Source organism: Oncorhynchus kisutch, linkage group LG7, assembly GCF_002021735.2.
Source record: "Oncorhynchus kisutch isolate 150728-3 linkage group LG7, Okis_V2, whole genome shotgun sequence".
NCBI lineage: Eukaryota > Metazoa > Chordata > Actinopteri > Salmoniformes > Salmonidae > Oncorhynchus > Oncorhynchus kisutch.
Genome location: NC_034180.2, coordinates 56,235,909 through 56,262,467, shown reverse-complemented (window position 1 = coordinate 56,262,467; position 26,559 = coordinate 56,235,909). Strand labels below are relative to the sequence as shown.

Below are 26,559 nucleotides of genomic sequence, written 5' to 3'. Positions count from 1 at the left end.
GGAGAGGAGGCAGGGAGGGGAGGCAGGGAGGGGAGGGGAGGCAGGGAGGGGGAGGCAGGGACGGGAGGCAGGGAGGGGAGGCAGGGACGGCAGGGGAGTAGGGAGGGGGAGGCAGTGAGGGGAGGCAGGGACGACTGATAGGGCATTGGCTGCTCCCTCCATCGGATATGTGGCTCCGCTCACCTCGGCGTCGGATGGATTAATCTGTTGTCCTGTTTCGATAGTATATCAGTTTATATACCGACAGACAATGGTTGTGTCTCAAATGACACCCCATTCCCTTTAAAGTGTTGTGACCAGGGCCCGTAGTGACCAGGGCTCGTAGTGACCAGGGCCCGTAGTGACCAGAGCTCGTAGTGACCAGGGCCCGTAGTGACCAGGGCCCGTAGTGACCAGGGCTCGTGGTGACCAGGGCCCGTAGTGACCAGGGCCCGTAGTGACCAGGGCCCGTAGTGACCAGGGCCCGTAGTGACCAGGGCCCGTAGTGACCTACTTTGAGGATTGATTCTAAACAACGTTTGCCATGTTTCTGTCGATATTATGGAGTTAATTTGGTAAAAAGTTCGGCGTTGTAGAGACTGCATTTTCAGAATTTTTTCTTAGCCAAACGTGATGAACAAAACGGAGCGATTTCTCCTACACAAATAATCTTTTTGGAAAAAATGAACATTTGCTATCTAACTGAGAGTCTCCTCATTGAAAACATCCGAAGTTCTTCAAAGGTAAATGATTTTATTTGAATGCTTTTCTTGTTTTTGTGAAAATGTTGCCTGCTGAATGCCAGGCTTAATGCTATGCTAGCTATCAATACTCTTACACAAATGCTTGTGTAGCTATGGTTGAAAAGCATATTTTGAAAATCTGAGATGACAGTGTTGTTAACAAAAGGCTAAGCTTGTGATGTGAACATATTTCTTTCATTTCATTTGCGATTTTCATGAATAGTTAACATTGCGTTATGGTAATGAGCTTGAGGCTATAATTACGCTCCCGGATACGGGATTCCTCGACGCTAGAGGTTAAACTTGGAAAAGAGACCCTTAAACCCAGACTTGGACCACACACCCACTCCACTGAACAGCAGGCTCATCACTGCTTTGCTGTGCTTGCACTTATTTCTTCCAAACCACTTATTGTTGAATTTGCGATTCCCAACTTGTGTAATGTTTATGGCCGATGAGCACCGATGCAATTTATCTATCAGTTCACTTCATAAGACAAGGATTGAAAAGTATTTTCCTGCAGATTGTCAACGTGATGCTAGTCTAGTTAAGATTTTGAAAGTATGATATTGTCCAATCAAAGCTCTGGTAGATATAACGTGCTTTGACCATTTTATCTGTGGTCAATGACCTTGAGCCTTCTTGGATGAGAATTTCTAATGTAACTCTATGGCAACACCCAAGGTGCTTGAATTTTCGAGCTCTAGAACAATCCTCCTGTATTCCTGACCCTGAGATCGCTCTAGAACATTTCTCCTGTATTCCTGACCCTGAGATGGCTTTAGAACATTCCTCCTGTATTCCTGACCCTGAGATGGCTCTAGAACATTCATCCTGTATTCCTGACCCTGAGATGGCTCTAGAACATTCCTCCTGTATACCTGAACCTGAGATGGCTCTAGAACATTTCTCTTGTATTCCTGACCCTGAATTGGCTCTAGAACATTCCTCCTGTATTCCTGACCCTGAGATGGCTCTAGAACATTCCTCCTGTATTCCTGACCCTGAATTGGCTCTAGAACATTTCTCCTGTATTCCTCACCCTGAGATGGCTTTAGAACATTCCTCCTGTATTCCTGACCCTGAGATGGCTCTAGAACATTCCTCCTGTATTCCTGACCCTGAGATGGCTCTAGAACATTCCTCCTGTATTCCTGACCCTGAGATGGCTCTAGAACATTCCTCCTGTATTCCTGACCCTGAATTGGCTCTAGAACATTTCTCCTGTATTCCTCACCCTGAGATGGCTCTAGAACATTCCTCCTGTATTCCTGACCCTGAGATGGCTCTAGAACATTCCTCCTGTATTCCTGACCCTGAGATGGCTCTAGAACATTTATCCTGTATTCCTGACCCTGAATTGGCTCTAGAACATTTATCCTGTATTCCTGACCCTGAGATGGCTCTAGAACATTTATCCTGTATTCCTGACCCTGAGATCGCTCTAGAACATTTCTCCTGTATTCCTGACCCTGAGATGGCTTTAGAACATTCCTCCTGTATTCCTGAACCTGAGATGGCTTTAGAACATTCCTCCTGTATTCCTGACCCTGAGATGGCTCTAGAACATTTATCCTGTATTCCTGACCCTGAATTGGCTCTAGAACATTTATCCTGTATTCCTGACCCTGAGATGGCTCTAGAACATTTATCCTGTATTCCTGACCCTGAGATCGCTCTAGAACATTTCTCCTGTATTCCTGACCCTGAGATGGCTTTAGAACATTCCTCCTGTATTCCTGAACCTGAGATGGCTTTAGAACAGCCCTCCTGTATTCCTGACCCTGAGATGGCTCTAGAACATTCCTCCTGTATTCCTGACCCTGAGATGGCTCTAGAACATTCCTCCTGTATTCCTGACCCTGAGATGGCTCTAGAACATTTATCCTGTATTCCTGACCCTGAATTGGCTCTAGAACATTTATCCTGTATTCCTGACCCTGAGATGGCTCTAGAACATTTATCCTGTATTCCTGACCCTGAGATGTCTCTAGAACATTCCTCCTGTATTCCTGAACCTGAGATGGCTCTAGAACATTTCTTGTATTCTTGACCCTGAATTGGCTCTAGAACATTTATCCTGTATTCCTGACCCTGAGATGGCTCTAGAACATTTATCCTGTATTCCTGACCCTGAGATGGCTCTAGAACATTTATCCTGTATTCCTGACCCTGAGATGGCTCTAGAACATTCCTCCTGTATTCCTGACCCTGAGATGGCTCTAGAACATTCCTCCTGTATTCCTGACCCTGAGATGGCTCTAGAACATTCCTCCTGTATTCCTGACCCTGAGATGGCTCTAGAACATTCCTCCTGTATTCCTGACCCTGAGATGGCTCTAGAACATTTATCCTGTATTCCTGACCCTGAGATGGCTCTAGAACATTCCTCCTGTATTCCTGACCCTGAATTGGCTCTAGAACATTTCTCCTGTATTCCTGACCCTGAGGTGGCTCTAGAACATTCATCCTGTATTCCTGACCCTGAGATGGCTCTAGAACATTCCTCCTGTATACCTGAACCTGAGATGGCTCTAGAACATTTCTCTTGTATTCCTGACCCTGAATTGGCTCTAGAACATTCCTCCTGTATTCCTGACCCTGAGATGGCTCTAGAACATTTATCCTGTATTCCTGACCCTGAGATGGCTCTAGAACATTCCTCCTGTATTCCTGACCCTGAATTGGCTCTAGAACATTTCTCCTGTATTCCTCACCCTGAGATGGCTTTAGAACATTCCTCCTGTACTCCTGAACCTGAGATGGCTCTAGAACATTCCTCCTGCATTCCTGACCCTGAGATGGCTCTAGAACATTCCTCCTGTATTCCTGACCCTGAGATGGCTCTAGAACATTCCTCCTGTATTCCTGACCCTGAGATGGCTCTGGAACATTCCGCCTGTATTCCTGACCCTGAGATGGCTCTGGAACATTCCTCCTGTATTCCTGACCCTGAGATGGCTCTGGAACATTCCTCCTGTATTCCTGACCCTGAGATGGCTCTGGAACATTCCTCCTGTATTCCTGACCCTGAGATGGCTCTAGAACATTCCTCCTGTATTCCTGACCCTGAGATGGCTTTAGAACATTCCTCCTGTATTCCTGACCCTGAGATGGCTCTAGAACATTCCTCCTGTATTCCTGACCCTGAGATGGCTCTAGAACATTTCTCCTGTATTCCTGACCCTGAGATGGCTCTAGAACATTCCTCCTGTATTCCTGACCCTGAGATGGCTCTGGAACATTCCTCCTGTATTCCTGACCCTGAGATGGCTCTAGAACATTCCTCCTGTATTCCTGACCCTGAGATGGCTCTGGAACATTCCTCCTGTATTCCTGACCCTGAGATGGCTCTGGAACATTCCTCCTGTATTCCTGACCCTGAGATGGCTTTAGAACATTCCTCCTGTATTCCTGACCCTGAGATGGCTTTAGAACATTCCTCCTGTATTCCTGACCCTGAGATGGCTTTAGAACATTCCTCCTGTATTCCTGACCCTGAGATAGCTCTAGAACAGATTGGGAATATGACTGAATAATGAATAGGCCTTGGAACAGATTGGGAATATGACTGAATAACTAAAGATCTTAAAAATAAAAATAAATTAAATGCTTTTTGAATAATAGGTAGGTTATATCAATTGTAGTTGCCCTGGCAACATCACCAATAAAATGGTACCATGTCTGTTCAATGTGACGCTGACGATGACGGATGACCGAGAAACATAATGAGAGTTCCTGCTGAACTGAGATACATTTTTGTATTAATTTATTTCTCTGTTCATTCGTATATTCATTTTCTAATCTAATTGATCCTGCCCCTGGATGCTGAGAGAACACTGCAATTATTGGGCTTCAGTTGTAACCTTCTCCACTTGTTATGGAACCAACCACGGATATAATGGGAACCAACCACAGATATAATGGGAACCAACCACGGATATAATGGGAACCAACCATGGATATAATGGGAACCAACCACGGATATAATGGGAACCAACCACGGATATAATGGGAACCATTATTTAGATTCCTACGGTCTAGATTCCTCCTCTTTACCCCCAGTGACTGACAGATTCTACCGCTTTACCCCCAGTGACTGACAGATTCCACCTCTTCCCCCCCAGTGACTGACAGATTTCACCTCTTTACCCCAGTGACTAACAGATTCCACCTCTTCCCCCCAGTGACTGACAGATTCCACCTCTTTACCCCAGTGACTGACAGATTCCACCTCTTTTACCCCAGTGACTGACAGATTCCACCTCTTCCCTTCCAGTGACTAACAGATTTGGAGGTCATTCTGCCATGTGCACCGCCATGCCCCCCAACCACAGTTTAGCGGATAATAAAAATACAAACCCAACCAAGACGACTAAGTCCTCTGTTAAATGGCACAAAGGATCCCACGTCCCCGGGCTCTTAAACCAACACCAACGTTAAGTCCAGAAAGAAAAACACACCTCGTTCTGCAGCCAGCTGCTCAGGACAAGAGTTCAGTGGCGTAGACAGGTCCCAGGCCAAACGGCAGCAGGGAGGGGAGGCAGGGAGGGGGAAGGGAGGCAGGGAGGGGAGGGGAGGCAGGGAGGGGAGGGGGGGCAGGGAGGGGAGGCAGGGAGGGGAGGGGAGGCAGGGACGGCAGGGGAGGCAGGGAGGGGGAGGCAGGGACGGGAGGCAGGGAGGGGAGGCAGGGACGGCAGGGGAGGCAGGGAGGGGGAGGCAGGGAGGGGGAGGCAGGGAGGGGGAGGCAGGGAGGGGAGGCAGGGACGGCAGGGGAGGCAGGGAGGGGGAGGCAGGGAGGGGGAGGCAGGGACGGCAGGGGAGGCGGGGAGGGGAGGCAGGGAGGGGAGGCAGGGAGGGGAGGGGAGGCAGGGACAGCAGGGGAGGCAGGGAGGGGGAGGCAGGGACGGGAGGCAGGGAGGGGAGGCAGGGACGGCAGGGGAGGCAGGGAGGGGGAGGCAGTGAGAGGAGGCAGGGACGACTGATAGGGCCTTGGCTGCTCCCTCCATCGGATATGCGGCTCCGCTCACCTCGGCGTCGGATGGATTCATCTGTTGTCCTGTTTCGATAGTATATCAGTTTATATACCGACAGACAATGGTTGTGTCTCAAATGACACCCCATTCCCTTTAAAGTGTTGTGACCAGGGCCCGTAGTGACCAGGGCTCGTAGTGACCAGGGCCCGTAGTGACCAGAGCTCGTAGTAACCAGGGCCCGTAGTGACCAGGGCCCGTAGTGACCAGGGCTCGTGGTGACCAGGGCCCGTAGTGACCAGGGCCCGTAGTGACCAGGGCCCGTAGTGACCAGGGCCCGTAGTGACCAGGGCTCGTAGTGACTAGGGCCCGTAGTGACCAGAGCCCGTAGTGACCAGGGCCCGTAGTGACCAGGGCCCGTAGTGACCAGGGCCCGTAGTGACCAGGGCCCGTAGTGACCAGGGCTCGTAGTGACCAGGGCCCGTAGTGACCAGGCCCCGTTGTGACCAGGGCCCGTAGTGACCAGGGCCCGTAGTGACCAGGGCTCGTAGTGACCAGGGCCCGTAGTGACCAGGCCCCGTTGTGACCAGGGCCCGTAGTGACCAGGGCTCGTGGAGACCAGGGCTGCTAAGCAAGCTGCTAAATCATTCAGTTTACATCTTCCCTACATCTTGTCAAAGCTATTGTAGACTATCTGAAATTAGATGTAGGCCTATCAGGGGCTATAGGCTACCGAGTTTATCTAAGCAAACCATGGCAACATTTATTTAGAATCATAAGCCCAGGCCTCCTGAGTGGTGCAGTGGTCTAAGGCACTGCATCGCTGTGCCACCAGTGATTCTGGGTTCGAGGCCAGGCTTGAGACCGATGGGGCGGCGCACAATTGGCACAGTGTCGTCAGGGTTAGGGGAGGGTGTAGGTGTTTCCTCCGACACATTGGTGAAATGATGTCATTTTATTTTATTTTTGCTCCGGTACCTAAAGAAATAGCACTAAATCACTGACTATAATTGGTTGTCATTTATTTTATTTTTTTTCTCCGGTACCTAAAGAAATAGCACTACATCACTGACTATAATTGGTTGAATCTGTAATGCCACTATAGTTACACATCTTTGTTTTGAATTTTACTTACTTTTTGTAAAGACTGAAAAGTCTCATCATAAAAGTATTATGTTAAAACTGACTACCTGTCTCTTTGCTGGACATAATACATTCCTATGGGATTTTACCTAAAGTGACGTGTTCAGGGCAGGTTTTCTGTCATTTTTCTTAAAATTGAAACAGAACAGAATATCATGATACAGTATATCATTGCAATCAGTAGAATCCAGGGAACACCCATATATATGACTTTTTAGAGGATCTTCATGTAAACTATTGAAACTAGTCATGAAAACAGTCATTTGGCATGCGTTTTCACCACTTTTCGACTAAAAGTTTAAAGGACACGTATATATGGCATGTTGTGTTTATTGTGTTTTCCAGACCCTCTCAAATATTGTTTTATCATTGGGCTGTATGTATCAATTATTTATGGAGATATGGCCATGTAAATCCTGTCCAGTATGACCCTATGGTTGGTGGCCATACTAGAAAAGCAGGGGCTAAACAAGCTAGCAGTTAGCAGACCGGGTTAGCAAGCAAGCAGTTAGTAGGGGATAGCAGTTAGCCGGGGCAGGCAAGCTAGAAGTTAGCAGAACGGGGCAGGCAAGCTAGCAGTTAGCAGACCGGGGCAGGCAAGCTAGCAGTTAGCAGACCGGGGCTAGCAAGTTAGCCTATGGGGGACGTAGCGATGGGGGTAAATCTGTTTTTGCCTCTTCGTGCGGTGACGTTGATAGACCAGTCGTGGAATTTGTAGGGTTCCAAGTAGCTCTAGGGAGCTAGCAAGCCTAGCAGGTTAGCAGAATGGGCCTTCAGGGGGTGTCGCGCCTGAGGGGCCTGTTAGAATCCTCTGGCAGATTATGTCGGTTTTACAGTCGTAGATGATCGGTGGGGTTCTGTGCCCCGTACCGGCAGTAGAAGGGGTCCGGATATTGTAGCCCAGGAGTGAGCCGGGAGATGGGTCTAGCATGGGCTAGCCCCAGGTTGGTGCTAGTTCCGGGACAGAAACATTAGCCAGGAGTAGTCAACCCGGGTTGCGGTTAGCTAGCTGTGATGATCCAGATGAAAAGGTTCAGAGTTTGTGGTAGGAATTTGGGGATATGGAGAGAAAAATAGGTCCTGTATGCTCTGGTTTGAAACGTGTTGTACGAACTGGCGAGAGCTTTCCGAGCTAAAGGTTAGCTGATGACCGCTAGCAGTGGTTAGCTGACTGATAGCTGGTAGCTAGCTTCAGTTGAGGTATTCCAGTTCGAGGTAAATATAAATACTTTAGGGAAAAACAAAACAGATTCACACCACATTGGTGAGGCGGGTTGCAGGAGACTATTTTGAAGTTGAGGTTTAGGAAAAATATTAAAAAGAACGCGAAGAAAAAGATATATACACATGGGACGAGACAAGACAAAGACAAGGACGTCTGACTGCTACGCCATCTTGGATTGCAAGGAAAGTTGGAATCCAACTTCTGAAAGTTGGATCCTTTTATCCCTTTGAGGCTTTCGTACAATATGATTTTGAGCATTCAAAGCCACTGGGAAACGTCCATGGCAGGCATTGTTGTCACTTTAGCTTCCTACATAACTTCTGAGTGATAGAAAGCACAAGTACCACCACCAATCAGCCTACACCACTGCACACACACCCGTCGTTACTATGACAACTAGTGTAGACATTTCAGCAAATGACTGCTGTCTGAACACACGTGAATCTGATTTGGTCACTTGTAACTTGCTGTTTGGACAGTCAATATTCTAAAACAGAGTTGAAAAACCAAACTGATTTGAGCATTAAAGGCCTGCAGTGTGAACAAGGCTTTAGTCTCACATCGACCTCTACATGCAACAGCATTATTATACAACTCGAACCAGTAGTCCTTCCAGAAGATCAGTAACTCTAGCAGAGGTCCAGTAGTCCTTTCCAAAGAGCAGTAACTCTAGCAGAAATCCAATAGTCCTTCCAGAAGAGCAGTAACTCTAGCAGAGGTCCAGTAGTCCTTCCCAAAGAACAGTAACTCTAGCAGAGGTCCAATAGAACTTCCAGAAGAGTAGTAACTCTAGCAGAGGTCCAATAGAACTTCCAGAAGAGCAGTAACTCTAGCAGAGGTCCAATAGAACTTCCAGAAGAGCAGTAACTCTAGCAGAGGTCCAATAGAACTTCCAGAAGAGCAGTAACTCCATCAGAGGTCCAATAAAACTTCAAGAAGAGCAGAACTCTAGAAGAAGTCCAGTAGTCCTTCCCGAAGAGCAGTAACTCTAGCAGAGGTCCAATAGTCCTTCCCAAAGAGCAGTAACTCTAGCAGAGGTCCAATAGTCCTTCCCAAAGAGCAGTAACTCTAGCAGAAGTCCAATAGTCCTTCCCAAAGAGCAGTAACTCTAGCAGAAGTCCAGTAGTCCTTCCCAAAGAGCAGTAATCCTAGCAGAGGTCCAATAGTCCTTCCAGAAGCGCAGTAACTCTTGCAGAAGTCCAATAGTCCTTCCCAAAGAGCAGTAACTCTAGCAGAGGTCCAATAGTCCTTCCCGAAGAGCAGTAACTCTAGCAGAAGTCCAATAGTCCTTCCCGAAGAGCAGTAACTCTAGCAGAGGTCCAATAGTCCTTCCCGACGAGCAGTAACTAGCAGAATTCCAATAGTCCTTCCCGACGAGCAGTAACTAGCAGAATTCCAATAGTCCTTCCCAAAGATCAGTAATTCTAGCAGAGGTCCAATAGTACTTCCAGAAGAGCAGTAACTCCAGCAGAGGTCCAATAGTCCTTCCAGAAGAGCAGTAACTCTAGCAGAAGTCCAATAGTCCTTCCCGAAGAGCAGTAACTCTAGCAGAGGTCCAATAGTCCTTCCCAAAGAGCAGTAACTCTATCAGAGGTCCAATATTCCTTCCCAAAGAGCAGTAACTCTAGCAGAGGTCCAATAGTCCTTCCCAAAGAGCAGTAACTCTAGCAGAAATCCAATAGTCCTTCCAGAAGAGCAGTAACTCTAGCAGAGGTCAAATAGTTATTCCAGAAGAGCAGTAACTCTAGCAGAAGTCCAATAGTCATTCCAGAAGAGCGGTAACTCTAGCAGAGGTCCAATAGTACTTCCAGAAGAGCAAGTAACTCTAGCAGAGGTCCAATAGTCCTTTCCAAAGAGCAGTAACTCTAGCAGAGGTCCAATAGTCCTTCCCGACGAGCAGTAACTAGCAGAATTCCAATAGTCCTTCCCGACGAGCAGTAACTAGCAGAATTCCAATAGTCCTTCCCAAAGATCAGTAATTCTAGCAGAGGTCCAATAGTACTTCCAGAAGAGCAGTAACTCCAGCAGAGGTCCAATAGTCCTTCCAGAAGAGCAGTAACTCTAGCAGAAGTCCAATAGTCCTTCCCGAAGAGCAGTAACTCTAGCAGAGGTCCAATAGTCCTTCCCAAAGAGCAGTAACTCTATCAGAGGTCCAATATTCCTTCCCAAAGAGCAGTAACTCTAGCAGAGGTCCAATAGTCCTTCCCAAAGAGCAGTAACTCTAGCAGAAATCCAATAGTCCTTCCAGAAGAGCAGTAACTCTAGCAGAGGTCAAATAGTTATTCCAGAAGAGCAGTAACTCTAGCAGAAGTCCAATAGTCATTCCAGAAGAGCGGTAACTCTAGCAGAGGTCCAATAGTACTTCCAGAAGAGCAAGTAACTCTAGCAGAGGTCCAATAGTCCTTTCCAAAGAGCAGTAACTCTAGCAGAGGTCCAATAGTCATTCACGAAGAGCAGTAATACTAGCAGAAGTCCAATAGTCCTTCCCAAAGATCAGTAACTCTAGCAGAGGTCCAATTGTACTTCCAGAAGAGCAGTAACTCTAGCAGAGGTCCAATAGTCCTTCCCAAAGATCAGTAACTCTATCAGAGGTCTAGTAGTCCTTCCAGAAGAGCAGTAACTCTAGCAGAGGTCCAATATTCCTTCCCAAAGAGCAGTAACTCTAGCAGAGGTCCAATAGTCCTTCCAGAAGAGCAGTAACTCTAGCAGAGGTCCAATAGTCCTTCCAGAAGAGCAGTAACTCTAGCAGAGGTCCAATAGTCCTTCCAGAAGAGCAGTAACTCTAGCAGAGGTGATGAAGTCTCCATGTTGGTTTAACTGTAAAAAAACTTTCTCAGTACATCTGCTGAGCTTTCTACCAGCACTGTTAAAAGTTCTTCACAACTTTTTTTTGCCTTAGAACTAACACACTTGATTACAATAATAAAGTTATCATCAAGCATTTGATTTGAATCATGTGTATTAGTCCAGCCCTTTGGGTTCCCAGGACCCGGATTAGAACCAGGAACAGGATTAGAACCAGGACCAGGATTAGAACCAGGAACAGGATTAGAACCAGGAACAGGATTAGAACCAGGATCAGGATTAGAACCAGGATCAGGATTAGAACCAGGACCCGGATTAGAACCAGGATCAGGATTAGAATCAGGATCAGGATTAGAACCAGGACCCGGATTAGAACCAGGATCAGGATTAGAACCAGGACCAGGATTAGAACCAGGACCAGGATTAGAACCAGGACCGGGATTAGAACCAGGACCGGGATTAGAACCAGGATCGGGATTAGAACCAGGATCAGGATTAGAACCAGGACCCGGATTAGAACCAGGATCAGGATTAGAATCAGGATCAGGATTAGAACCAGGACCAGGATTAGAACCAGGATCAGGATTAGAACCAGGACCAGGATTAGAACCAGGACCAGGATTAGAACCAGGACCAGGATTAGAACCAGGATCGGGATTAGAACCAGGATCGGGATTAGAACCAGGATCAGGATTAAAACCAGGATCAGGATTAGAATCAGGATTAGGAAACACTCCCTCTGTTATAACGTCCTGCATTGGAGCTGAGCAGTGAGAGAAGAGAACCCAGCAGCCAGCCACGCCTCACTGACCAGGTGGTAAATTCTCTTCTTCCATAACAGCAAAAAGACACTAATAAAATCAGCTAAATGAATTAAGCCCTCCAGCTCCCTCACTCTTTCCCTCTCTGTCTCTTTTTTCTGCAACTCATCTGCCAGATGCAGCAGGTATCAGGAATATGACTGACAGTCAGATTCTCACCTGCTGCTAAATAGTAAACCAGAGGTGTCAAACTTATTCCATGGAGGACCTAGTGTCTGCTGGATTTTGGGGTTTCCTTTCAATGAAGCTCTAGACCACCAGGTGAGAGGAATTCCTTACTAATTAGTGACCTTCATTCATCAATCAAGAACAAGGACGGAGCAAAAACCAATCGACAATCGGCCCTCCATGGAATGAGTTTGACACGTGCTGTAGGTGATTGACTGTAAGCCACAGTATATACAGTGCCTTGCGAAAGTATTCGGCCCCCTTGAACTCTGCGACCTTTTGCCACATTTCAGGCTTCAAACATAAAGATATAACACTGTATTTTTTTGTGAAGAATCAACAACAAGTCGGACACAATCATGAAGTGGAACGACATTTATTGGATATTTCAAACTTTTTTAACAAATCAAAAACTGAAAAATTGGGCGTGCAAAATTATTCAGCCCCTTTACTTTCAGTGCAGCAAACTCTCTCCAGAAGTTCAGTGAGGATCTCTGAATGATCCAATGTTGACCTAAATGACTAATGATGATAAATACAATCCACCTGTGTGTAATCAAGTCTCCGTATAAATGCACCTGCACTATGATAGTCTCAGAGGTCCATTAAAAGCGCAGAGAGCATCATGAAGAACAAGGAACACACCAGGCAGGTCCGAGATACTGTTGTGAAGAAGTTTAAAGCCGGATTTGGATACAAAAAGATTTCCCAAGCTTTAAACATCCCAAGGAGCACTGTGCAAGCGATAATATTGAAATGGAAGGAGTATCAGACCACTGCAAATCTACCAAGACCTGGCCGTCCCTCTAAACTTTCAGCTCATACAAGGAGAAGACTGATCAGAGATGCAGCCAAGAGGCCCATGATCACTCTGGATGAACTGCAGAGATCTACAGCTGAGGTGGGAGATTCTGTCCATAGGACAACAATCAGTCGTATATTGCACAAATCTGGCCTTTATGGAAGAGTGGCAAGAAGAAAGCCATTTCTTAAAGATATCCATAAAAAGTTTCATTTAAAGTTTGCCACAAGCCACCTGGGAGACACACCAAACATGTGGAAGAAGGTGCTCTGGTCAGATGAAACCAAAATTGAACTTTTTGGCAACAATGCAAAACGTTATGTTTGGCGTAAAAGCAACACAGCTCAACACCCTGAACACACCATCCCCACTGTCAAACATGGTGGTGGCAGCATCATGGTTTGGGCCTGCTTTTCTTCAGCAGGGACAGGGAAGATGGTTAAAATTGATGGGAAGATGGATGGAGCCAAATACAGGACCATTCTGGAAGAAAACCTGATGGAGTCTGCAAAAGACCTGAGACTGGGACGGAGATTTGTCTTCCAACAAGACAATGATCCAAAACATAAAGCAAAATCTACAATGGAATGGTTCAAAAATAAACATATCCAGGTGTTAGAATGGCCAAGTCAAAGTCCAGACCTGAATCCAATCAAAAATCTGTGGAAGGAACTGAAAACTGCTGTTCACAAATGCTCTCCATCCAACCTCACTGAGCTCGAGCTGTTTTGCAAGGAGGAATGGGAAAAAATGTCAGTCTCTCGATGTGCAAAACTGATAGAGACATACCCCAAGCGACTTACAGCTGTAATCTCAGCAAAAGGTGGCGCTACAAAGTATTAACTTAAGGGGGCTGAATAATTTTGCACGCCCAATTTTTCAGTTTTTGATTTGTTCGAAAAGTTTGAAATATCCAATAAATGTCGTTCCACTTCATGATTGTGTCCCACTTGTTGTTGATTCTTCACAAAAAAAATACAGTTTTATATCTTTATGTTTGAAGCCTGAAATGTGGCAAAAGGTCGCAAAGTTCAAGGGGGCCGAATACTTTCGCAAGGCACTGTATATATATATATATATGTATATATTTTTATTTTATTTAACTTGGCAAGTCGGTTAAGAACACATTCTTATTTACAATGACGGCCTACCAAAGGGTAGGCCAAAGGGTAGGCCGTCAAAATTAAAATATAGGAGAAAACACACATCACAACAAGACATAGACCACAACACTACATGAAGAGAGACCTAAGACAACAACATAGCAAGGCAGCAACACATAACACAGCATGGTAGCAACACAACATTGCAGCAGCACAGAACATGGAACAAACATTGTTGGGCACAGACAACAGCAAAGGGCAAGAAGGTAGAGACAACAATACATCACGCAAAGCAGCCACAGCTGTCAGTAAGAGTGTCCATGCACAAAGCAGCCACAGCGGTCAGTAAGAGTGTCCATGCACAAAGCAGCCACAGCGGTCAGTAAGGGTGGCCATCCACAAAGCAGCCACAGCAGTCAGTAAGGGTGTCCATGCACAAAGCAGCCACAGCGGTCAGTAAGGGTGTCCATCCACAAAGCAGCCACAGTGGTCAGTAAGAGTGTCCATCCACAAAGCACCCACAGCGCTCAGTAAGGGTGTCCATCCACAAAGCAGCCACAGCACTCAGTAAGGGTGTCCATCCACAAAGCAGCCACAGTGGTCAGTAAGGGTGTCCATCCACAAAGCAGCCACAGCACTCAGTAAGGGTGTCCATCCACAAAGCACCCACAGCGCTCAGTAAGGGTGTCCATCCACAAAGCAGCCACAGCACTCAGTAAGGGTGTCCATCCACAAAGCAGCCACAGTGGTCAGTAAGGGTGTCCATCCACAAAGCAGCCACAGCACTCAGTAAGGGTGTCCATCCACAAAGCAGCCACAGTGGTCAGTAAGGGTGTCCATGCACAAAGCAGCCACAGTGGTCAGTAAGGGTGTCCATGCACAAAGCAGCCACAGTGGTCAGTAAGGGTGTCCATGATTGAGTCTTTGAATGAAGGGTTGAAACTCTACGGCGGTTTGGCCACCAGGTGAGGTCATCATCAGACTGCTGTCTAATAAAGCAATGAGAGGCCCTAGACTAAGGACCAATATAAAAGGGTGGCTGGCAAACATTTTAAGGGCCAATCTGGAATTGATACATACATTTTACCAGCATCATCCCTCAACTGTTTATCAAAACAGTGGCTGGGTTTCCACTTGGTTTAAATCCCAGATTACCCCTTTATCGTGTGGGCTACATTGTTGAATAGCATGTGTTGCTTAGTTTGAAGATTAGGCTGAAGGCGAAAGGCTTGTATTTTCAATCTATGAAAACTTCCCACTGGCTGTAAAGGGTGTACCACCACTACGGACTACAATAGTCCTGGTTGGGAGATAAAACACAAATCTGCCAAAGTGTGTCCATTTATTTTTAAGCGTTCAAACGTACTACTGGCATAACAAACCACAACAACAACAACTACCCATGTTGGCCCTGCAGAAGGAGTGACAGAGAGTACCCATGTTGGCCCTGCGGAAGGAGTGACAGAGAGTACCCATGTTGGCCCTGCAGAAGGAGTGACAGAGTACCCATGTTGGCCCTGCGGAAGGAGTGACAGAGAGTACCCATGTTGGCCCTGCAGGAGTGACAGAGAGTACCCATGTTGGCCCTGCAGAAGGAGTGACAGAGAGTACCCATGTTGGCCCTGCGGAAGGAGTGACAGAGAGTACCCATGTTGGCCCTGCAGAAGGAGTGACAGAGTACCCATGTTGGCCCTGCGGAAGGAGTGACAGAGAGTACCCATGTTGGCCCTGCGGAAGGAGTGACAGAGTACCCATGTTGGCCCTGCAGAAGGAGTGACAGAGAGTACCCATGTTGGCCCTGTGGAAGGAGTGACAGAGAGTGCCCATGTTGGCCCTGCAGAAGGAGTGACAGAGTACCCATGTTGGCCCTGCAGAAGGAGTGACAGAGAGTACCCATGTTGGCCCTGCAGAAGGAGTGACAGAGAGTACCCATGTTGGCCCTGCGGAAGGAGTGACAGAGAGTACCCATGTTGGCCCTGCAGAAGGAGTGACAGAGAGGTTTTCTTTCCTACCGATCATCTGGCGGACCCACTGGGCACAGACATCTAGAGTTGTCAACTAACGTGATTTTTTATTTTATTTTTTACTTTAAGTTAAAAGTTGAGTAAAAAAATAGTAAATGCCCTAACATTGATGCCTTTTTTCAAATCCAATCAACACATAGATTTTTTACTCCAGTTGAAATGACGTGGAAACAACGTTGATTCAACCCATTTTCTGCCCAGTGGAGAGCAAAAGAGCATCTGCAATGTTATGTCATCCCAGGGCTGTGTGTACTCTAGAACTGTTCTCACAGCGCAGTACCCCGGAGGGGAAGGTGGTTTCCCTACTTCCAATGGGTCTGATCTGAGAGACAGGCCGCAGTCTGGACAGGATAGTTATCACTGCAACTCTTTAAAAACAAAGGATATATAAAATATACGTTTCACGTTATCATATTACTAGAGATTCTGATAAACTGAGCCACGGGTGTTGTGGTGGAAGCTGTTTTCTACTACCCTCTTCCTGTAGAGAGAGGATAAAGGCGTGACATTGGCACTGCCTTGGTTTCAACCATAGAGAATGATAGAGAAAACATCCTTATATAGTTCTATTCTGGTGTCTGTAAGTGCATGGGAAACGCCAATGAGGCAATCTCCATTTTGAAGAAGTCCATTTTATTTTTATTTTTTACGATTGGCTGATCCCTCCTGGTGAGCCAATGAAGTTGAAATGTCCCACCCAGTTGAAATGGTGGAAGCCCTCAATGGCGCTGCGCATTTTGACGACGGCCTTTTTGCCACTAGAGACCTCTATCATTGTCTATGGTTTGAACAATTCTGACTGCAGAGAGGGGACGCGGAGACGCGCGTCGTACCGTCGATAGCTTTATTAGCATAGCCGAGCATACGCCACGATACACATGCTGGGGCAACGAACAGTGAAGACACTACAGACAGACCGGTCAATACCGACAACTTAAAGGATACAATAATGCCGAGCCGTCCACCTCGCGACTAGGCTGGACGGCTAGCGGTGCATCTCTGAGAGACGCTGAGGGAAACGGCAGGGTATCCTCCCATTTCCACGTTTACATTTGAGCCTGTCCTCACTCTCTGTTGTGTTTCTTTGGACATGTCCTCGCTAAATATAGACTACGACGAAGACCAGAGATGGGTTCCTACACACGTCCAGGTCACCGTTCTGCGGGGCAGGGGCTTGCGGGCGAAGGGCAAACACGGTACCAGCGACGTCTACACCATTATCCAGGTGGGCAAGGAGAAATACTCCACTTGTGTTCTGGAAAAGACCACTGTTCCCGAATGGAAGGAGGAATGTTCTTTCGAGTTGTTACCGGGTGTTCTGGAGCAGGTTGGGGACGGGGGCGCATACCCCCCCGGGAGCAGCGACTTGGTCCTGACGGTGATGCACCGGGCGCTCATGGGACTGGACGTGTTTCTGGGCCAAGCCGTGATCCCTCTGGATAAGGTGTTTCAGGACAGAATATGCATGAAAAACGAGTAGGTTTCATTTTTTTGAGGTTTGAAGTCTTTTTGCTGTATATTCCATTTGATTTCAGCGCTTCAGGGAGACGAGAGAACACCGGCCCTGTCCTGCATGGTGGTCTGTTCAAAGAGATTTTTTTTTAAACTCCCAAAGCCTTAAATTGTACGACAACATTAGTCAACTTTACCTTTCTTTTAATGGGGTTTAGAGGGTTTATTCTAAAGTTGACTTCTATAAACACAACAACTGTCAGATCATTCTGCAGCTTCAACCCAGGGCCTCTGCACTACCAGACACGCCCTCTACATGCAGCCAGACATCACAACTAGTTTGTCAAACATGACTATGACTATGAAGAGGGGACTATGCTATTTGATAGCCATTCTAGACTGCCGTGTTATTACTTTTCAGGCTGTGTAAGGCTACATGAGGTTAGCCTACAGAGCTGGGCTATGATGAGGGAGTTTAGCCTACAGAGCTGGGCTATGATGAGGGAGGTTAGCCTACAGAGCTGGGCTATGATGAGGGAGGTTAGCCTACAGAGCTGGCCTATGATGAGGGAGGTTAGGCTACAAGAGGTTAGCCTACAGAGCTGGGCTATGATGAGGGAGGTTAGCCTACAGAGCTGGGCTATGATGAGGGAGGTTAGCCTACAGAGCTGGGCTATGATGAGGGAGGTTAGCCTACAGAGCTGGGCCATGATGAGGGAGGTTAGCCTACAGAGCTGGGCTATGATGAGGGAGGTTAGCCTACAGAGCTGGGCCATGATGAGGGAGGTTAGCCTACAGAGCTGGGCTATGATGAGGGAGGTTAGGCTACAAGAGGTTAACCTACAGAGCTGGGCTATGATGAGGGAGGTTAGCCTACAGAGCTGGGCTATGATGAGGGAGGTTAGCCTACAGAGCTGGGCTATGATGAGGGAGGTTAGCCTACAGAGCTGGGCCATGATGAGGGAGGTTAGCCTACAGAGCTGGGCTATGATGAGGGAGGTTAGCCTACAGAGCTGGGCCATGATGAGGGAGGTTAGCCTACAGAGCTGGGCTATGATGAGGGAGGTTAGGCTACAAGAGGTTAACCTACAGAGCTGGGCTATGATGAGGGAGGTTAGCCTACAGAGCTGGGCTATGATGAGGGAGGTTAGGCTACATGAGGTTAGCCTACAGAGCTGGGCTATGATGAGGGAGGTTAGCCTACAGAGCTGGGCTATGATGAGGGAGGTTAGCCTACAGAGCTGTGCTATGATGAGGGAGGTTAGCCTACATAGCTTGGCTATGATGAGGGAGGTTAGCCTACAGAGCTGGGCTATGATGAGGGATTTTAGCCTATAGAGCTGGGCTATGATGAGGGAGGTTAGACTACATGAGGTTAGCCTACAGAGCTGGCCTATGATGAGGGAGGTTAGCCTACAGAGCTGGGCTATGATGAGGGAGGTTAGCCTACAGAGCTGGCCTATGATGAGGGAGGTTAGGCTACAAGAGGTTAACCTACAGAGCTGGGCTATGATGAGGGAGGTTAGCCTACAGAGCTGTGCTATGATGAGGGAGGTTAGCCTACAGAGCTGTGCTATGATGAGGGAGGTTAGCCTACAGAGCTTGGCTATGATGAGGGAGGTTAGCCTACAGAGCTGGGCTATGATGAGGGAGGTTAGCCTACAGAGCTGGGCTATGATGAGGGAGGTTAGACTACATGAGGTTAGCCTACAGAGCTGGGCTATGATGAGGGAGGTTAGCCTACAGAGCTGGGCTATGATGAGGGAGGTTAGCCTACAGAGCTGGGCTATGATGAGGGAGGTTAGCCTACAGAGCTGGGCCATGATGAGGGAGGTTAGCCTACAGAGCTGGGCTATGATGAGGGAGGTTAGGCTACAAGAGGTTAACCTACAGAGCTGGGCTATGATGAGGGAGGTTAGCCTACATAGCTTGGCTATGATGAGGGATTTTAGCCTACAGAGCTGGGCTATGATGAGGGAGGTTAGACTACATGAGGTTAGCCTACAGAGATGGCCTATGATGAGGGAGGTTAGCCTACAGAGCTGGGCTATGATGAGGGAGGTTAGCCTACAGAGCTGGCCTATGATGAGGGAGGTTAGGCTACAAGAGGTTAACCTACAGAGCTGGGCTATGATGAGGGAGGTTAGCCTACAGAGCTGTGCTATGATGAGGGAGGTTAGCCTACAGAGCTGTGCTATGATGAGGGAGGTTAGCCTACAGAGCTTGGCTATGATGAGGGAGGTTAGCCTACAGAGCTGGGCTATGATGAGGGAGGTTAGACTACATGAGGTTAGCCTACAGAGCTGGGCTATGATGAGGGAGGTTAGCCTACAGAGCTGGGCTATGATGAGGGAGGTTAGCCTACAGAGCTGGGCTATGATGAGGGAGGTTAGCCTACAGAGCTGGGCCATGATGAGGGAGGTTAGCCTACAGAGCTGGGCTATGATGAGGGAGGTTAGCCTACAGAGCTGGGCTATGATGAGGGAGGTTAGCCTACAGAGCTGGGCCATGATGAGGGAGGTTAGCCTACAGAGCTGGGCTATGATGAGGGAGGTTAGCCTACAGAGCTGGGCCATGATGAGGGAGGTTAGCCTACAGAGCTGGGCTATGATGAGGGAGCTAAGGCTACAAGAGGTTAACCTACAGAGCTGGGCTATGATGAGGGAGGTTAGCCTACAGAGCTGGGCTATGATGAGGGAGGTTAGCCTACAGAGCTGTGCTATGATGAGGGAGGTTAGCCTACAGAGCTGTGCTATGATGAGGGAGGTTAGCCTACAGAGCTGGGCTATGATGAGGGAGGTTAGCCTACAGAGCTGGGCCATGATGAGGGAGGTTAGCCTACAGAGCTGGGCTATGATGAGGGAGCTAAGGCTACAAGAGGTTAACCTACAGAGCTGGGCTATGATGAGGGAGGTTAGCCTACAGAGCTGGGCTATGATGAGGGAGGTTAGACTACATGAGGTTAGCCTACAGAGCTGGCCTATGATGAGGGAGGTTAGCCTACAGAGCTGGGCTATGATGAGGGAGGTTAGCCTACAGAGCTGGCCTATGATGAGGGAGGTTAGGCTACAAGAGGTTAACCTACAGAGCTGGGCTATGATGAGGGAGGTTAGCCTACAGAGCTGTGCTATGATGAGGGAGGTTAGCCTACAGAGCTGTGCTATGATGAGGGAGGTTAGCCTACAGAGCTTGGCTATGATGAGGGAGGTTAGCCTACAGAGCTGGGCTATGATGAGGGAGGTTAGCCTACAGAGCTGGGCTATGATGAGGGAGGTTAGACTACATGAGGTTAGCCTACAGAGCTGGGCTATGATGAGGGAGGTTAGCCTACAGAGCTGGGCTATGATGAGGGAGGTTAGCCTACAGAGCTGGGCTATGATGAGGGAGGTTAGCCTACAGAGCTGGGCCATGATGAGGGAGGTTAGCCTACAGAGCTGGGCTATGATGAGGGAGGTTAGGCTACAAGAGGTTAACCTACAGAGCTGGGCTATGATGAGGGAGGTTAGCCTACATAGCTTGGCTATGATGAGGGATTTTAGCCTACAGAGCTGGGCTATGATGAGGGAGGTTAGACTACATGAGGTTAGCCTACAGAGATGGCCTATGATGAGGGAGGTTAGCCTACAGAGCTGGGCTATGATGAGGGAGGTTAGCCTACAGAGCTGGCCTATGATGAGGGAGGTTAGGCTACAAGAGGTTAACCTACAGAGCTGGGCTATGATGAGGGAGGTTAGCCTACAGAGCTGTGCTATGATGAGGGAGGTTAGCCTACAGAGCTGTGCTATGATGAGGGAGGTTAGCCTACAGAGCTTGGCTATGATGAGGGAGGTTAGCCTACAGAGCTGGGCTATGATGAGGGAGGTTAGACTACATGAGGTTAGCCTACAGAGCTGGGCTATGATGAGGGAGGTTAGCCTACAGAGCTGGGCTATGATGAGGGAGGTTAGCCTACAGAGCTGGGCTATGATGAGGGAGGTTAGCCTACAGAGCTGGGCCATGATGAGGGAGGTTAGCCTACAGAGCTGGGCTATGATGAGGGAGGTTAGCCTACAGAGCTGGGCTATGATGAGGGAGGTTAGCCTACAGAGCTGGGCCATGATGAGGGAGGTTAGCCTACAGAGCTGGGCTATGATGAGGGAGGTTAGCCTACAGAGCTGGGCCATGATGAGGGAGGTTAGCCTACAGAGCTGGGCTATGATGAGGGAGCTAAGGCTACAAGAGGTTAACCTACAGAGCTGGGCTATGATGAGGGAGGTTAGCCTACAGAGCTGGGCTATGATGAGGGAGGTTAGCCTACAGAGCTGTGCTATGATGAGGGAGGTTAGCCTACAGAGCTGTGCTATGATGAGGGAGGTTAGCCTACAGAGCTGGGCTATGATGAGGGAGGTTAGCCTACAGAGCTGGGCCATGATGAGGGAGGTTAGCCTACAGAGCTGGGCTATGATGAGGGAGCTAAGGCTACAAGAGGTTAACCTACAGAGCTGGGCTATGATGAGGGAGGTTAGCCTACAGAGCTGGGCTATGATGAGGGAGGTTAGGCTACATGAGGTTAGCCTACAGAGCTGTGCTATGATGAGGGAGGTTAGCCTACAGAGCTGGGCTATGATGAGGGAGATTAGCCTACAGAGCTGTGCTATGATGAGGGAGGTTAGCCTACAGAGCTGTGCTATGATGAGGGAGGTTAGACTACAGAGCTGTGCTATGATGAGGGAGGTTAGCCTACATAGCTTGGCTATGATGAGGGAGGTTAGCCTACAGAGCTGGGCTATGATGAGGGAGGTTAGCCTACAGAGCTGGGCTATGATGAGGGAGGTTAGCCTACATAGCTTGGCTATGATGAGGGAGGTTAGCCTACAGAGCTGGGCTATGATGAGGGATTTTAGCCTACAGAGCTGGGCTATGATGAGGGAGGTTAGACTACATGAGGTTAGCCTACAGAGCTGGCCTATGATGAGGGAGGTTAGCCTACAGAGCTGGCCTATGATGAGGGAGGTTAGCCTACAGAGCTGGGCTATGATGAGGGAGGTTAGCCTACAGAGCTGGGCTATGATGAGGGAGGTTAGCCTACAGAGCTGGCGTATGATGAGGGAGGTTAGGCTACAAGAGGTTAACCTACAGAGCTGGGCTATGATGAGGGAGATTAGCCTACAGAGCTGTGCTATGATGAGGGAGGTTAGCCTACAGAGCTGTGCTATGATGAGGGAGGTTAGCCTACAGAGCTGGGCCATGATGAGGGAGGTTAGCCTACAGAGCTGGGCTATGATGAGGGAGGTTAGCCTACAGAGCTGGGCTATGATGAGGAATGTTAGCCTCCAGAGCTGGGCTATGATGAGGGATGTTAGCCTCTAGAGCTGGGCTATGCAGAGAGTAAATATAAACTCCAGAGGTGGAATAACATGTTATTCTTTGTAGTCTGTATTGTGGCCCCAGGCAGGACTATGGCAGGATGTGAAATTACTGGGGATTAGAGTTTGTCCCAGTTCTCAGGATAATCCACTGGTCTCATGGCCTGAAAGCTCTGATTGGCATCCCAAATGGCACGCTATTTAGTTTATAGTGGAATACTGTTGACCAGGGCCCATGGGGGGTGGGGCCTGACCAGGGTCCGTGGGGGGGTGGGGCCTTACCAGGGTCCGTGGGGGGGTGGGGCCTGACCAGGGCCCGTGGGGGGGTGGAGCCTGACCAGGACCTGTGGGGGGGATGGAGCCTGACCAGGACCCGTGGGGGGTGGGAGGGGGGAGGATGGAGCCTGACCAGGGCCTGTGGGGGATGGAGCCTGACCAGGGCCCATGGGGGGATGGAGCCTGACCAGGGCCTGTGGGGGGGATGGAGCCTGAACACGACCCGTGTGCATAGTTGTAGTGACGACCCGGGCCTGTCTCATACTATTAGGTGATAGACGTAGTGACGACCCGGGCCTGTCTCATACTATTAGGTGATAGAAGTAGTGACGACCCGGGCCTGCCTCATACTATTAGGTGATAGACGTTGTTGTGACGACCCGGGCCTGTCTCATACTATTAGGTGGTAGACGTTGTAGTGACGACCCGGGCCTGCCTCATACTATTAGGTGGTAGACGTTGTAGTGACGACCCGGGCCTGCCTCATACTATTAGGTGGTAGACGTTGTAGTGACGACCCGGGCCTGTCTCATACTATTAGGTGGTAGACGTTGTAGTGACGACCCGGGCCTGCCTCATACTATTAGGTGGTAGACGTTGTAGTGACGACCCGGGCCTGCCTCATACTATTAGGTGGTAGACGTTGTAGTGACGACCCGGGCCTGCCTCATACTATTAGGTGATAGACGTTGTTGTGACGACCCGGGCCTGTCTCATACTATTAGGTGATAGACGTTGTAGTGATGACCCTGTCCTGCCTCATACTATTAGGTGATAGACGTTGTTGTGACGACCCGGGCCTGTCTCATACTATTAGGTGGTAGACGTTGTAGTGACGACCCGGGCCTGCCTCATACTATTAGGTGGTAGACGTTGTAGTGACGACCCGGGCCTGCCTCATACTATTAGGTGGTAGACGTTGTAGTGACGACCCGGGCCTGCCTCATACTATTAGGTGGTAGACGTTGTAGTGACGACCCGGGCCTGCCTCATACTATTAGGTGGTAGACGTTGTAGTGACGACCCGGGCCTGCCTCATACTATTAGGTGGTAGACGTTGTAGTGACGACCCGGGCCTGCCTCATACTATTAGGTGGTAGATGTTGTAGTGACGACCCGGGCCTGCCTCATACTATTAGGTGGTAGACGTTGTAGTGACGACCCGGGCCTGCCTCATACTATTAGGTGGTAGACGTTGTAGTGACGACCCGGGCCTGCCTCATACTATTAGGTGGTAGACGTTGTAGTGACGACCCGGGCCTGCCTCATACTATTAGGTGGTAGACGTTGTAGTGACGACCCGGGCCTGTCTCATACTATTAGGTGGTAGACGTTGTAGTGACGACCCGGGCCTGCCTCATACTATTAGGTGGTAGACGTTGTAGTGACGACCCGGGCCTGCCTCATACTATTAGGTGGTAGACGTTGTAGTGACGACCCGGGCCTGCCTCATACTATTAGGTGGTAGACGTTGTAGTGACGACCCGGGCCTGCCTCATACTATTAGGTGGTAGACGTTGTAGTGACGACCCGGGCCTGCCTCATACTATTAGGTGATAGACGTTGTAGTGACGACCCGGGCCTGCCTCATACTATTAGGTGGTAGACGTTGTAGTGACGACCCGGGCCTGCCTCATACTATTAGGTGGTAGACGTTGTAGTGACGACCCGGGCCTGCCTCATACTATTAGGTGGTAGACGTTGTAGTGACGACCCGGGCCTGCCTCATACTATTAGGTGGTAGACGTTGTAGTGACGACCCGGGCCTGCCTCATACTATTAGGTGGTAGACGTTGTAGTGACGACCCGGGCCTGCCTCATACTATTAGGTGGTAGACGTTGTAGTGACGACCCGGGCCTGCCTCATACTATTAGGTGGTAGACGTTGTAGTGACGACCCGGGCCTGCCTCATACTATTAGGTGGTAGACGTTGTAGTGACGACCCGGGCCTGCCTCATACTATTAGGTGATAGACGTTGTAGTGACGACCCGGGCCTGCCTCATACTATTAGGTGGTAGACGTTGTAGTGACGACCCGGGCCTGCCTCATACTATTAGGTGGTAGACGTTGTAGTGACGACCCGGGCCTGCCTCATACTATTAGGTGGTAGACGTTGTAGTGACGACCCGGGCCTGCCTCATACTATTAGGTGGTAGACGTTGTAGTGACGACCCGGGCCTGCCTCATACTATTAGGTGGTAGACGTTGTAGTGACGACCCGGGCCTGCCTCATACTATTAGGTGGTAGACGTTGTAGTGACGACCCGGGCCTGCCTCATACTATTAGGTGATAGACGTTGTAGTGACGACCCGGGCCTGCCTCATACTATTAGGTGGTAGACGTTGTAGTGACGACCCGGGCCTGCCTCATACTATTAGGTGGTAGACGTTGTAGTGACGACCCGGGCCTGCCTCATACTATTAGGTGGTAGACGTTGTAGTGACGACCCGGGCCTGCCTCATACTATTAGGTGGTAGACGTTGTAGTGACGACCCGGGCCTGCCTCATACTATTAGGTGATAGACGTTGTAGTGACGACCCGGGCCTGCCTCATACTATTAGGTGGTAGACGTTGTAGTGACGACCCGGGCCTGCCTCATACTATTAGGTGGTAGACGTTGTAGTGACGACCCGGGCCTGCCTCATACTATTAGGTGGTAGACGTTGTAGTGACGACCCGGGCCTGCCTCATACTATTAGGTGGTAGACGTTGTAGTGACGACCCGGGCCTGCCTCATACTATTAGGTGGTAGACGTTGTAGTGACGACCCGGGCCTGCCTCATACTATTAGGTGATAGACGTTGTAGTGACGACCCGGGCCTGCCTCATACTATTAGGTGGTAGACGTTGTAGTGACGACCCGGGCCTGCCTCATACTATTAGGTGGTAGACGTTGTAGTGACGACCCGGGCCTGCCTCATACTATTAGGTGGTAGACGTTGTAGTGACGACCCGGGCCTGCCTCATACTATTAGGTGGTAGACGTTGTAGTGACGACCCGGGCCTGCCTCATACTATTAGGTGATAGACGTTGTAGTGACGACCCGGGCCTGCCTCATACTATTAGGTGGTAGACGTTGTAGTGACGACCCGGGCCTGCCTCATACTATTAGGTGGTAGACGTTGTAGTGACGACCCGGGCCTGCCTCATACTATTAGGTGGTAGACGTTGTAGTGACGACCCGGGCCTGCCTCATACTATTAGGTGGTAGACGTTGTAGTGACGACCCGGGCCTGCCTCATACTATTAGGTGGTAGACGTTGTAGTGACGACCCGGGCCTGCCTCATACTATTAGGTGGTAGACGTTGTAGTGACGACCCGGGCCTGCCTCATACTATTAGGTGGTAGACGTTGTAGTGACGACCCGGGCCTGCCTCATACTATTAGGTGATATAAAGTGGTTTAACATTTTTATTTATTTTTATAAGTATTCAGACTCTTTGCTATGAGATTCAAAGTTGAGCTCAGGTGCATCCTGTTTCCATTGATCATCCTTGAGATGTTTCTACAACTTGATTGGAGTCCACCTGTGGTAAATTCAATTGATTGGACATGATTTGGAAGGTCGAAGGAATTGTCCGTAGAGCTCCAAGACAGGATTGTGTTGACGCACAGATCTGGGGAAGAGTACCAAAACATTTCTGCAGCATTGAAGGTCTCATTGCCCTCCATCATTCTTAAATGGAAGAAGTTT

General features: G+C 48.9%; 2 protein-coding genes across 8 annotated transcripts in view; both read left to right on the top strand.

Moving 5' to 3' along the window:
- Positions 1 to 26,559, top strand: part of LOC109882006 (attractin) — a 715,620-nt gene that overhangs the window by 316,312 nt on the left and 372,749 nt on the right. The gene's annotated exons all lie outside the window — the stretch shown is intronic.
- The window catches only part of rab11fip5a (RAB11 family interacting protein 5a (class I)), a 93,707-nt gene continuing 83,711 nt past the window's right edge, over positions 16,564 to 26,559 (top strand). For 2 of the 3 annotated variants that reach the window (XM_031829400.1, XM_031829399.1), the window contains exon 1: positions 16,564 to 17,262. In XM_031829400.1, the coding sequence (XP_031685260.1) occupies positions 16,877 to 17,262 (386 nt within the window). In that variant the 5' untranslated portion in view covers positions 16,564 to 16,876. The remainder of the gene's footprint in view (positions 17,263 to 26,559) is intronic. The other variant, XM_031829401.1, reaches the window with a different exon arrangement.